This window comes from Lemur catta, chromosome 1 (genome assembly GCF_020740605.2).
Source record: "Lemur catta isolate mLemCat1 chromosome 1, mLemCat1.pri, whole genome shotgun sequence".
Taxonomy (NCBI): Eukaryota; Metazoa; Chordata; class Mammalia; order Primates; family Lemuridae; genus Lemur; species Lemur catta.
The window spans coordinates 274,148,818-274,163,157 of record NC_059128.1 but is presented as its reverse complement, the minus strand read 5'-3'; the positions used below and the strand labels follow the sequence as shown (position 1 = coordinate 274,163,157).

The window sequence follows — 14,340 nt, the reverse complement described above, 5'->3', positions numbered from 1 at the left end:
CTTGTCATAGGCAGAGCCAGGATGGCCCTTTGAGTGCAATGTTTGCACTGTAACATGGCCTTTCAGGTGACTGGATGTTTGAGACAGAGCATTTTTTGAATCTGTATGTGATGCACTTGCTGGAAATCTTATCCCAAACCCATTTAAAATTCCTATAAATTAACCATTCAGAGAATAATTTTTAGAGTAGTCTCTCAAACTATTGTAATTGAGGCCATATCTCTAGAAGTTATTATTAAAGCCACGTAAAATGTTTTTGCCTCCCTTTCTATCAAATTCCTCTGGTGATTTCTAGAGCACCCAAAGTCATCGGTGACTCTAAACAAGGTTAATGTGTCTTCTTCAGCTAGTACTTTGTTGTTGAAAATAAAATACTGAAATTGAAATCGTATGCCCACAATATGAGAGATTTGAGAGGCACTTCCTCTTTTCTGAAGATAATTAAGACACAGTATAAGGCGGACTTCTACCCAAGCATACATGGTGATTCCAAAACACACACATGCACACACAAAATAGCATGCCAGCAATAGCCCCCGACTGTGATTCCATGAACACTGATTACAAAGCGGCAGGATTATTTAAATCTAAAAGGCCACAGTTTGTTTCAAACGAAATTAAGCCTCTTTGCCTGGGAAGAATGGGAGCCACACTAAGGGAGAAATTTGGTTCAGAACAAATACTGTGGAGAGAAACAGCTTAAAGAGGCAAAGTAAAAGAAAGCAATTGCCAAGAATAATAAAACTATGCTGGGTATTTCTGGGGCCATGAACGCCTACAGAACAACCACAATGATTGGAAGAATGATATAAATGGAAGACTTACAATTAAGAGAAAATGCAAAAGAAAAAAAATACACACTTTTAAAATCAGGGAGATGTCATAAAACCAGGGGAGGAAGTTTAAAAATATAAGTATTAGGCAAAATGAGAAAAATAAAATCAGTTCAAAGTTACTGCATCCCATAGTAACCAACCCCCGGCCCCTAAGATAAATGCTCAGTTCAAACCTGGTTACAAACCTGGTTAACTGGGATTATTTACCCATACACTGCATTATCCTTCTGTCCAGGCTTCTAAAAGATCTCAGTGCTAACCAACCCGACCTCCTGAAGCTGCCATGACTAGTTAACGACAAGGTGAGCGATTAATACCTTAGTCTCTGTCCTGAAGTTCAGTGTACTCAACCTACCTAAATGAAAGGAACATTCCACCTCTTTTGGCTTTATTTATTTCCACCTCCTGCCTTGGCTTTCAAAGCTTACCTAGAAGCAGGGGAGACACTTTCCTTCTGACTCCTTAGGAAAAAGGCTCTAAAATCCCATTTCTAAAAATAGCCTTTACCTAGGGATTTACCCAAATGAGTGGAAAACTTATGAACATGAATGTTTATAGCAGCTTTATTTATAATTTTCCAGAATTGGAAGGACCCAAGGTGCCCTTCACTACGTGAACGGATACACAAACTGTGGCACATCCGACACTGGACTATTCACTGATGAGAAGAACTGAGCTATCAAGTCCTGAAAAGACACAGAGGAACTTCAAATGCATGTTTTTAAGTGAAAGAAGCTGGCCTGAAAAGGCCTCATACTATGTGACTCCACCTATATGACATTTCTGGAAAAGGCAAAACTGTGGAGACAGGAAAAAGATTAGTATTAATAGTTGCCAGAGGTTGGTGTTGGGAAGGGAAGAAAGGAAGTATGAACAGGTGGAGCACAGAGGGTTTTTAGGATGGTGAAAGAATTCATGAAACTGTAGTGGTGGATACATGACATCGTGCATTTGTCAAAATCCATAGAACCGTACAACACAAAGAGTGACCCCTAATGTAAACTGCAGACCTTAGTTATTATAATAATAACGTATCCATAGAGGTTCATCAATTGCAGCAAATGTGCCACACTAACACACGGTATTCATAATGGGGAGAACAATGTGGGAATGCTCTGTAGTTTCTGTGCAATTTTCCTGTAAACCTAAAACTGCTCTAAAAAAAAAATAAAGTATGAATTTTTTTAAAGCGGCTTTTGGATATGTTTCCCTTTCCTAAGCAATCAGTACTAAGAATGGTGTGGCTACACCCAAGTGCCTCACTCTGGCGGTTCACTGTAGAGCACCCTTGGCCACCTAAAGTTAATTTCCTGACTCCATTCAGCACAGAGGGCCACCCAGACCCTCTGCCCAGCTACTCAACAACGACCAAAGAGGCCACAAAGGACCCCAAGAGAACACAAAATTGAGAAGACACCTTCTTGAATTAAGAAAAGGGTGAACTTATTCATAAGGTTTTAGTGTCTGGATATTACAGTATACCTTTATTTATTTTTTTACAAAATAGAGACAGGGTCTCGCTGTGTTGCCCAGGCTGCAGTGCAGCGGTGCAATGCTAGCCCACTGCAGCCTTGAACTCCTGGGCTCAAGCAATGTTCACGCCTCAGCCCCAGAGTAGCTGGAACTACAGGCATGTGCCACCACACCCGGCTCTACAGTGTGCCTTTAAAAAAAAAAAAATACTGGCAGGTCTCTATTATTCAGAAAACTGGCTCCATCAGAAAACCATCTGTGGTCCATGGGAAAAGCATGGTGCTTACTCTAGCTCCATCCAGGAGCAAAACACTTGGCTCTGCTAAGTGTGCAATTTGCCCTACGGAAAGGAAGGTACCAACGGGAGCCTGGTCCACACATGGCGACAGGGGAGAGGGGAAGTGGACACTCAACCTCACATCAGTGGTCCCTGACTTGAGTAACCATGACCACTTTCATGGAGGGGAGAGGGAGTAGGAGGGTCTCCCTTCAGTCTTGCAGTATGAAGAATTCCTCTCTGTGGCAGGTAAATGTGAAGTTCAGTGTTCATTTATAACTGAGAACAAAATGGATGGAGAGGGGAATGGCCCCTGGATGGACGGGAAATAGCTTTTTCTTGGCCAAAGGGGCTTCAAGGAGGATTCAGAGGAACCAACAATGGGGATGGGGCATGACCTGTACAAGGCGCTGGAAGGTGGGTTGACCAGGACAGTGCTGAGTGAGGGGACGGAATGTCTTGGGAACCAAAGGAACAAACCAATGCACCAAACGAGAGAAGCCTGGAGCGGCCCTTTGGGAGAGCAGGGGAGCGAGCCCGGTGGAGAAGAGGCTGCCGGAGGGGCGGTGGGCGCAGGCACAGGAGGCTTCTGGACCTCCTTTGCTAACTGGCAGTTCCAGAGAGAAATGCCCCACAGCACTCATCACTGCGGCACCCCCAGGCCTGCCGCTGAGTCCTGTGTGGGGTGTTTGTCCAGAGACCTAGAGAGGACCTAAGAGAAAAAGACCCCTCCCCCCTGCAGAGGCCAAGGCCCTCGGCCCCCTTAAGGTTGGCTGAAAACCCACTGACGGGAGGCAGATGGAGAACAGGCCCACATGCATTTACCTTGTATACAGGGAGCCTTCAGAGGGAAGGCACAAAGATACAGGGGACATTGTCCATTTTTACGCTTAGGTTCAACAAAGCATGGACAGCCATGTAGAAACACGATTGGACAAGAAGGGTCTGATCTAATGCTAACAGATGGAGTGGGGACACCCAGCAAGGCCTGTCTAGATCCTTCTTGGCCTCTCTGAGCAGCATCCTTCCTTCCGGGTGTGGGGCAGGACCCTCTCTCGAACGGGGGTCTTATGACCTGTGGTCAAGGTAGGTCAGCTCATTCCTTAGTGGCCAGTTTTTACACAGAATATTGTTAGCTGTAAGGGCTGGCTTTCGAGAAAAGGGGTTCTGGTTTCTAAGACCCACCTTGGGGAAGAGGGATTCCAGTTTGTGAGGCTAAGCTAGCCCCGGGACAGAATGGGACTGAGAGACAGGAGGACAGGGGAAGGTCAGAGAAAAACTTTTGCTTCTGAGGCCTTCATTCTGGGGTACTGTTTTCTGAGCCCCAACAACGCCCTCCAGGTATCACCTAATCACCTAATCTAGGTTCTTTCAAAAGAATGAGCACTAACAGATATTACTAACAATTAAAGGTTCACCACAGGCTACCACCCACCCTCCACCCACCCCTCTAAACTCTCCCTGCATTTCTTTAAAGATGGTCATCTCAAAGGATCCAAGACTGGCCACAGTGAACTCAGTCACCATCCTCCCAGACCGACGGTGCAAGGGAGGACTGTCAGGGAGGGCCCTGTGGCCTTAACAAACATACGGATCCTGGCTACCCCCCACCCAAAAAAAAGCAGCGGCTCTGACCCTGTGAAGCAAAGAAGCAGACAGGAGCAGTGCTGCGGAGGTGGGGGCGGGAGTGTGTGTGAGAGCACATGTGTTTTTGTGTGCATGCTGCAAGTGCAAGCACACATTCATGTGTGTGCATGCATGTGGGGAGAGCATGGATGTGCATGTGCATGTACACATCCATGTGTACGAGTGTACACGTGTGTAAATATGTGCATGTGTTGCATACACACATGTAAGTGTGAGCACTCACGTGTCAGTGTGTACACACTGTGTGTGTGGTCATGTGTGCGTGTGTGTGTGTGGTCACGTGTGTGCATCACACATCTCCCGGGGCCTCAGCAGGCCATGCCCAGCGCAGGCGGGCTAGGCCGAGGGGCAGCCACTCAGGGCTGAGACCAAAGATGAAAGTGAGAACTGAATGGCATAAAACTGAGGCCGCCAGGATTCAGGGAGGGGAGAGAAGGAGCGTGTGAGACAGGGAGGGGCTCAGCGAACATGTGGAGGCCTGGGGAAGTGAATAAAGACAGGCCTTGGCGCCCGGCTCGTTCCAACTGACCCTGGGCAAGTCATCCCCACTCCCTGAGCTCTGATTCCTCCTAGGAAGCTGGCCAGCATAAGAGGGGCTACCCAGCAGGCAGTGGGCACAAGGAAATGAGAGAAGGCACACCCAAGTCCTGTGTGGGCCCCTCCGATGAGACGTAAAGGGAGCGGTTATGAGGTGAGAGGCTGGAGCCGAGGCTAATAAAGGTAAAGATGCTAAGTCAAGGTCAAGAGGAAAGACCACAGAGAAGACTGAAAAGGGGTGATCAATTTGGCCATAAGCAAACAGTATTGGGGGCACGGCCCCCCATGTGAAAGGTCAAGAGAGAAGCAGCCCAGGCAGGGCTGGACCAAACTCAGACAGGATTTAGTCTGGGGGAGAAAGTTTTGCCTGTGGGGATGGCCACAAGATGGATTTTAATAATAAGCTAAGATTAAAGGATCCAAAACTCCCCAAGCACACAACTCCCGAGGCAACAGGCTTTTGCAGGAAACAAAAGTTTTTTGGTTAGGTCTTATTCTCAGAAGCACTGTATTAAAATCAAATGATTTGCAAATCTTTGATTTATTTGCAATATAGACATTTTGATAAAACACGAGAATAATTTGTTAAGCAGATACCTGATTTATTTATTCAAAATGAAACCTTTATTGAGTCCCTGTAATGTTCTGGAAGTGAATTCTGTTTAGAAAAATGAAAAGAGCTACTCACTAGAAAGATGCCACTCTACAAATTGTGACCTGAAAAATAAACAAATTGGCACTAAGTCAGTGAAGAAACTCCCCTGAAATCCCAGGGAAAATTTGGAATAGTCCAGAAAGAACTCGTGACTGGCTACCAGAAAAGCTTCCATCCCAGCGCAAACTCTGACACTGGCAGTATTCATTCCATGTTGCTTCATTCATTCAACAAAGCCTTGCTGTGTGTCCCCTGGGCTGGGCACAGGGCTAAGCTATGGCCCGTACTGAAGACAGATAGCAAACAAGTAAGTAATTGTGGGATAAGTCTTTGGGAAGCAAAGCAGAGGGTGCCATGGGAGCCTATGACCAGGGGGCCCAACCCGGAGGGCTTCCTGGATAAGGTGAGCTTGGAGCTGGGACCTGAAGGATGAGTAGGATTCAGTCAGGCAAAGAGAGCAAGGAAAGCGCAAGCAGAGAACGGCTGCGGAGTGTATTCAATGAGCAATAATTACAGAGAACACATACTTGGTCCTGAGGCAGTGTCTTGGCTTCGAGCACTTTACATGGATTGACTTATCTAATCCTCACAACAACCATGTGAAGTGCATAATCCATTATCCCTATTGTGTACATGTGCAAAGAGAGGCACAAAAGCCTGAGTCATTTGCCCAATGCTGCCTTTTTTTTTTTTTGAGACAGAGTCTCACTCTGTTGCCCGGCTAGAGTGAGTGCCATGGCGTCAGCCTAGCTCACAGCAACCTCAAACTCCTGGGCTTAAGCGATCCTATTGCCTCAGCCTCCCAAGTAGCTGGGACTACAGGCATGCGCCACCATGCCTGGGTAATTTTTTCTATATATTTTTAGTTGTCCAGATAATTTCTTTCTATTTTTTAGTAGAGACGGGGTCTCGCTCTTGCTCAGGCTGGTCTCAAACTCCTGACCTTGAGCGATCCTCCCGCCTCGGCCTCCCAGAGTGCTAGGATTACAGGCGTGAGCCACTGCACCCGGCCCCAATGCTGCTTTTAAGTGGTGGAGCCAGCATGTGGACACAGGCTGTCTGGCTTTAGAGGCAATGCCGCTGACCACTGTATAGCCCCATCTACAAAGTTGTTGGGCTAGAGCTTTGCAAAACCTCACATTTCCAATCCCATTTTTTTTAAAGATAGTGTCTCACTCTGTCACCAGGCTGGAGTGCAGTGGCCCGATCATAACTCCCGACAGCCTTCAATTCATGGGCTCAAGTGATCCTCCTGCCTCAGCTTCCCAAGTACCTAGAACTATAGGTGTGTGCCACCATGTCCAGCTAATTCTTTTATTTTTTGTAGAGACAGGATCTCACTATATTGCCCAGGCTAATCTCAAACTCCTGGCCCCAAGTGATCATGCTGCCTCAACTATACGCATGAGCCACTATACCCAGCGCCTATTTTTTTAAACCCAATTAAACACAAAACTTGCGCTATCACCTGTGCTTCTGGCTATGTATGTGCTCACTCTCAGCAGGCCCTGGGATCCCACACAGCTCCCAGAGGTGAGCAGAAATCATTCCTCTCTTGTCAGCCTTCCCCGCCTTCCCCTCTCCAAGAAAACCTGAAACTTAAAAGAACTTCCTAATCCCCCACCAGCACAGTTGTGCCTGCTTCTTGTCAGGCCCCAGAGAACAAAGAGGGGCCTCCTCTCCCGCACTGCACTCCTCTTACGTGCGGAGGGCCCTTTCCAGTATTGATGAATGAATAAGGTCACGGCCCGGAGCCGCTGCGCTGACACACATCCAAGCACGGCTCCCACGCTCTTTGATCCTGTGTCTCTTCCTCCCAGTCCTGCGCCCCGTGGCTTGTCTCTTCCTGCTCGGGGATGGCGGTATTGTAGTACCCTCTTATGTTTTGCCTGTACCGTTTGATTGGACTTTGTTAGTCTGAATGAAACATGAATCTCAAATTAGCCTCTCAGCAGAATCGGTGTTCTCGTTGACTCACGGTAAGAGTTGACGCTCTGTATACAATAGCAAATCATCGGATTTTGGCATCCCGCTGGGTGAGCACATTTGAGGGGAGAAAAAACAACTCGTCATCTCTTAGAGAATCTCAGGCAATTCTAAGATGGAGTAAAGAAGACGTCAGACCGTACCCTACCTTTGCGAAAATTAACAACAGCCCTATTGTAGCAAAAGACACAAGTCCGATTTCATGACGTTCTCTGCTGGCTGAGGGAATCTGCTTTAGGAGGGTTTAGTTTCCCTTAAAAGTTCTACTTATGATATTTACATGATGCTTAAAGATTTGCTTCTTTTAAATGATATCTAAATAGTTCTGGGTAGATAATTAAATATTTAGCTTTAATACCACAGGAAATGAGGGCCCTGCTAGCATTAAGTTATGACAGAACGACGTGGTACCAGCCTGATCAGGAACCAACTGCATTTTTAAAGCATCCCCTAACACACGAGCCAAAAGCCCTTTAAATCATTGTATCGATGTAGCCACAAAAATTCATCTTGACTCCTGTTGGACAATCCAATGTACTTCCTCAGAAATCTGCCCACCAGGGACTGCAGGGCCTCTCTGAAATACTATACTCTGGTATTCACTTGAAAAAAATCTAACCTCAGAATAATTTATGAAATTTATTCTACCTTTGCAGCATAAGGAGAAAATTCTCCACCACTGCAAGGGCTACAGAAAAGAGCATACCGGTGGTCAACCAAATTATGAATGCCACAAGTTAGTGGTCTAGAGTCTTTGAAAGTCAAGACATTCAGTCAGAGCCACCCATGAATATATTCTAAACATCTTAATGCGATGTCTCCACCGCCTAATCACCTATGTCCGTGTGCGGTAACACACATCCACATGATTTCTTAGAGACAAAAAAGAAGAAATCCTCCTCAATGATGCCTATTATTTCCAACCTTCTTTAACTTTAAAAGATCTGAGCCCTCGCCATTATTGGATTATGAATATATTTCCAAGGAGAGAGAGGAAAAAGTAGAAAGTCCGGAGATCAGAGAAAGAAAAAGTATACTGTCTTTGCGATCAAAACATTATTAAATTCATTCCTTTGACATCCTGACAGTAATTGCACCGAGAGGGATTGGATTTTGTTAAAATTGTTTTTTAAAGGGTTGCTGAGAATTTCCTGCAGGAGAGGCCAGCGTGCAATACACAGCTTTCACCTGATTTTCCTTTGCTGTCTTCGAAATCCTGAGCAGCTCGGTGCTCGTCACATTTTTGACAGCACAAAACCCTTGGAAAAACACCCTGAGTCCCACAGAAAGCTCCACCACTCGCAGTTCCCCTGGTTCTACCTTCCACTGTGACCTGAGGACTGGGTAAATGCAGACTGATTCATTCATGAGGTTTCTGCCTTTGTCATCTTAGCAAACAAAGAGCCAGGCACACTTACGACCATCATTTTCCTCATAATGGCAGAGCTATGACACTTCAGGCTACACAGGGTATTGTTGGAAAGAGACAAAAATAGCATTATTCACTTATTTCTGAATGTTCCCTTCCTTGCTGATTGATCTAAACCCAGGGAGTTCTAACAAAGCGTGATCTCATGACAACATGTGTGACTAAGAAAATGTACATGAAGAGGTTCTCTCACCTCGGTGAGGAGGAAATGACAGGCCTGAGTGGCGCCTGGCCCAGGCTGGCTCTGGGAGAGCCTGGGCAAGGGACCTCCCCACAGCGTCCCTGGGTTTGGACCGACAGGGCAGAGCCCCCCACGGTGCCAGGCCCATTAGCAAGGAGACGCTCGCCCTGCCTTGAAAGTCTCGGGGTTCCATTAAGTAAAGGCCTGGAGCTGCTTTCTTCACTGATCAGAAAATGAATGGCTTTCAACCAGGTAAAATTAGATTATCATTTAAAATTAAAATTAGATTCACCATTAAATGTTGAATTTTTTAAAAATATGTGTTTCCTGCAAAGGTTAAAACAGAGGGTTGGCACATGACCCAGCGATTCCACCTCCTGGAGCAGAGTCCTCCAAGAGAAAGAACTTGCACACACAGACACTTGTATGCAAACGCTCACAGCAGCATCATTCATGACAGCCAAAATGTGGAGACAACCCAGTGTCCATCACCTGGCAAATGGATCCACAAGTTGCGGTGTGGCCATACAAGGGAATATTATTCGGCCATAACAAGGAAGCAGGTACTGATACGTACTATATAACATGAGCAAATCTGAAAAACATTATGCTAAGTGAAAGAAGCCAATCACCAAAGACCATATTCTGTATGATTCCGTTTCTATGAAATGTCCAGAATAGGCAAATCCATAGAGACAGAAAGTATATTAGGAGTTGCCAGAGGCTGGGGGCAGGAGGGATTGGGGAGTGACTGCTAATGGGAACAGGGTTTCTTTTGAGGGGGTAATAAAAATATTCTAAAATTAGATAGTGGTGATGGTCGCACAACTCTGTGATTATACTAAAAACCACTGGGTTATACACTTTTAAATGGTAAATTGTATAATATGTGAACTGCATGTGAATCAAAAATGTCTTAACAAATGTGTGCACATATGTTTATATACATACATACACACACATATTTTATGTCTTGATCTTGCTTTTTAAAATGAGAACCAATTAAAAATTATTTTTAATTTTCTCAACAACCTGGAGTAAAAACTGACTATAATTCTATGAAGGAAGAACCATGCATTTATTGGTAAAGCCAACACTCTTGGGAGGAAAAGAGGGCACTTGCATTTTTTAAAATTTATTTTATTTTCATACAGTATTAAAAATAAGCACCCACAACCAAGGGCAACTTTGCTAAGAACGCTGTTTCCATTCACTTTCTTTGTGAAACCCCTGTCTAGGAGGGGACAGGCTGATAAAAACAAGCTTGATTTTCAAAATTATTTGTGAGGTTGGTTTGGCTTATGGGGAATACCCTCTTGATTTCAAGGGCAAGTTCACAATTCGAATGGTGATTCAGTTCAATTGAATAAAACAGCTACCGAGCAGCTACTATATGTAAAGCAAATACAGTGAAAGCACCATCCCTGGCACTAGGTGGAAAATAATCTCATGCCATCTTAACACTGCTTCTCCTTTCAGGCACCTGAGCAACTGGTCCCATGAGTCTGCAAATAATAAAAAGAACAGCAGCCAACACATACATGGTGCCTACAAGGTACCAAACGCTATTCCAGGCTCTTTCTATACATTAACTCATTGACCCTACACCAACCAAGAGAGAAGTGTCATTATTATTCCCATTTCACAGATGAAGAGACCAAGGTTCAGAGAAGTTAAGTAACTTGCTCAAGGTCAAACACTATTGAAGGACAGAACCAGGACACAAGCCCCATCACTCTGGCTTTAGATGCCACTCTTTTAAACCCCACACTGGCATTAATCCAACTTACAAAACAGTTCCATAATAAAATATGGATAAAAATGTAGAATTGTAAAACAGGCTGTAACTATTCAGCCTTGCCTGGAGCGCGCTGAAGCACGGTGCCGCTCATTTAGTGTGGAGTCAGCGCTCACCGGCACGCCGCGGCCCTTACCTGTGGACCACCCCAGCCCGGTGCAGGTGCTCTACGGCAGAGATGAGCTGCCTGATGTATCTGCGGGCTTCAGCCTCCTCCAGCCGCTTCTTCTCGTATATCTTGTGCATCAGGTTGCCCCCCGGGCACAGCTCCATGACCAGGTAGTAGCTGTTTTCCGTCTCTAAGATGTCAAGGAGCTGTGTGATGTTGGGGTGACGGATCATCTGCTGGATCTGCCCCTCTCGCCGCAGGTTTTTGGTGACATAGGTGTCCTTTTTGGCTCTCTTCTTATCGATGACTTTTATGGCCACCTAAGGAGAAACCAAGAACATGCCTGTTATCAGACCTTGCAGGCACAGGCTGTTCCCTGGCTACTCAGAGGAACCCTAGGAAAATACATCGCTATTTCTCCGCAACAGGAGAAACACCTTCTCTAAAACAGCATCAAGGGGGGAGAAAAAAAGAAAAATATAATATCTGGAAAAATCAAAAGATTCAATTATTTAAAAAGAGACTGGAATTGACTTGAGCAAACATGCGTGGTTGTCTGGAAGGCTCCTCGAAGGGTTAATGTCAAACTTATTTCTCTGCGGGAGAAGGTGGATGAAACAGCCAATTTCTCTTCCAGCAAAGGGCTCTCCCTGTCTCTCTCAGGACCCACCATCGTCCCTTTCAGATCCGGTTCCCCCCACACACCCCTGCTTCTGAAACAGCTAAATCTGCCCCCCAATCCTAGTTCCAGGGTGTGGCTAGGAACGGGGGTGCACTGCCCAACACTGCAGCACCCCTGGCCTTTCCCCACCCATTCTCCACCCTGCACAGGTGCTTGGGCCTCCAGTGTCTCTGGCCTCTAGTATCCACCTCTTCCCCTTGGTGAATGACCTCCCAGGTGAGCTCCGGCCCCGCTGTTAGGACCCAACCTGCAGGGTCGCATCTCATCTACCCACCCGAAGCTCCTCCTGGGTTGCCTCCCCCACAACCAACTTGTCATGAAAGGTAGGTGGCAGGGAGGGAGGGAAAAACAGAGTGAAAGATGAAGGGATGGAAGGGACGGGAAGACTTGTCCCCAACTGCTCCCCTTCCTCTGAGAGGAGTCACCTCTCCACTCACCAAGCCCTAAGACACACCACTGTTTTCACCCTGTCTCTCTTACATCTTCACTCCCCTCTCTATGCAACCAGCCATTGACTCGATGTCAATCCCTTCTCCCCCTTCCTTCTTCTCTGCTCCCCTCCCACACCCCAACCCCCGTCTGGTTCATTTCGGACCTTGCCCCCCAGCACCCAGTCGCTCTGTCTCTAAGTGAGACACGAGCATCCCAGGGATGCTCTCGTGCATGGCTATGGAGCCACTGGGTGCAGGACGAAGACAGTGGACATTCGGTTTCTATTTATTTCCTTTTTTCCTAATTATATTTTTTACCTATTTCACAATGCACTTGAAATACATTATATGCAATATGCAATATACAGAGGTCCAAGTACATAGAGAAATAAATGACAAATAGATCAGTAAATAAATACAGGTAAATACATGATTTCAGCCAGAGGCTCAAACATTCTTTTGTGGTCATGGTTCATGATAATAATAAATAAATAAATAAATAAATAAATAAATAAATAAAAGTCTGAGATGCATCGTGCAGCAGTGACCACAGTTCATAATAATGTATTGTACACTTGAAAACTGTCACAAGAGTAGATCTTTTTAACGTCCACCACACACACAGGGAAACGATGACCCTGTGAGGGATGGCCGTGTTCCCGAGCTTGGCTGTGGTAACCATGTCACGTGCACACATCCCAATGCCACACCAGACACCCTGAGCACACGCGATATTTGTGTGTCAATTAAACCTCCACAAAGCTAGAAAAATACTTAAAAAGGGGAGGGGCGGGGGAGTCCAAATCAAAGGCAGACTTTAAATTTAGGGGAAAAAAAGAATAAATGAATAAGCTTGCAGAAGCTCTTCAGGGCCCCTGGCGTCGTCCCCACCAGCCTCACCACCGTCCAGCCCCGACTGCAGGTTCCCCCTCCTGGGCAGTGTCCCTGCTCCCCCAACACTGCCACTCTCCACATTCTCCCACCACCCCCTTCCTGCGCTCGAGTGCCCCTGTCCTTCAGAGGCTAACTCAGGCACCACCTCCCTCCTGCACAGACTCCCCTAAACTCAGCTTCCCTACATTCCTACGCACGTGGCATCCGTGGCAGGAATTACCATGGGGACAATAAGAATTACCACGGGGACAACCACCGCTTTGCAGCACACAGTCCTTTCTCAGCATTCAGTGACCCATAAGTGACTCACCGATGGAATCGTCAAAGCAAAAATGGCTGTTAACAGCTTCATCTACTATCTCTTCTGGGGAAACAAGTCTCGTTTGAATACAGACATTCAGGCCCTTAATCCAAAGATAGGAGTGAGGAAGAGACAGACAACCCAGGGGGCTGAACAGGCCTGAGCCTTGTCCCGCACACACCTGGCAGCAGAGGGGTCTGCTCTGCCCCAAGGCAGCTGGGGCCCATGCTCTCAGCCCACAGAAGCTAAAGTCACATTCCCGCTGCGTTTGGCCCCAACTAGTACTAGAGATACTAAATTAACAGCTTTATAAACTGTACTTATTCCTGACCAAAAAAAAACAAAACAAAACACACACACACACACACACACACACACACGCACATATATATCCATATCCACCCCCTTGGGGAGGTGGGGAGAGAGAGTGATGCTGAAAAGTACAATTAGGTATTGTCTTTACTTGACTCTGTGTTGCAATGTTTAAAAAATTACACCCTTCAGCAATGAAATTCTTAAAAGTGCTGTGAATAAACAATAGTCTATAAACCTGGCACTAATACAATCTGCCTTTTTTTAAATAGAGCCCACGATTATTGTTAGGATAATTTATTTAGTTAGCTCTTTAACTACCTGTACTAGATTGAATAATGGCCACCTAAAGATATCAAGTGCTAATCCCTGGATTGTGTACATGTGACTTTATTTGGAAAAAGTGTCTTTGCAGATGCAATTAAGTGAAGAATTTTGAAGTGAGATTAACCTGGATTATCTGGGTGGGCCCTTAATGTCCTCACAGTGTCCTTATAAAACAGAGGCAGAGGGAGCTTTCGCACAAATGGACGGAGGGGATGGAGTGGGAAGAAGGAAGCAGAGCTGGAGTGATGGGGCCACGAGCCAAGGAAGGCTGGCAGCCACCAGAAGCTGGAAGAGGCAAGAAAGGGCCTTCCCCCAGAGGCTCTGGGGGGAGCATGGCCATGCTGACACCTTGATTTTGGACTTCCACCTCCAAAACTGTGAGGCTGCCCCTCTGGAATGCATTTCCAAGCATGGTGAGCACCTCCTTGGTGGTCGTGAATGATGACACCTTTTTTTCTGCAGCCT

The 14,340-nt window shown here is 46.1% G+C and overlaps 1 protein-coding gene across 1 annotated transcript in view; it reads right to left on the bottom strand.

The window, feature by feature from the left end:
- Nucleotides 1-12,723, bottom strand: part of HUNK (hormonally up-regulated Neu-associated kinase) — a 66,949-nt gene extending 54,226 nt beyond the window's left edge. Inside the window, exons 1-2 of the mRNA XM_045525170.1 lie at nt 12,661-12,723; nt 10,956-11,248 (exon numbers count right to left, since the gene is read on the bottom strand). Of these exons, the coding sequence (XP_045381126.1) occupies nt 10,956-11,248; nt 12,661-12,723 (356 nt within the window). The remainder of the gene's footprint in view (nt 1-10,955; nt 11,249-12,660) is intronic.
- Nucleotides 12,724-14,340: the final 1,617 nt, after the last annotated feature.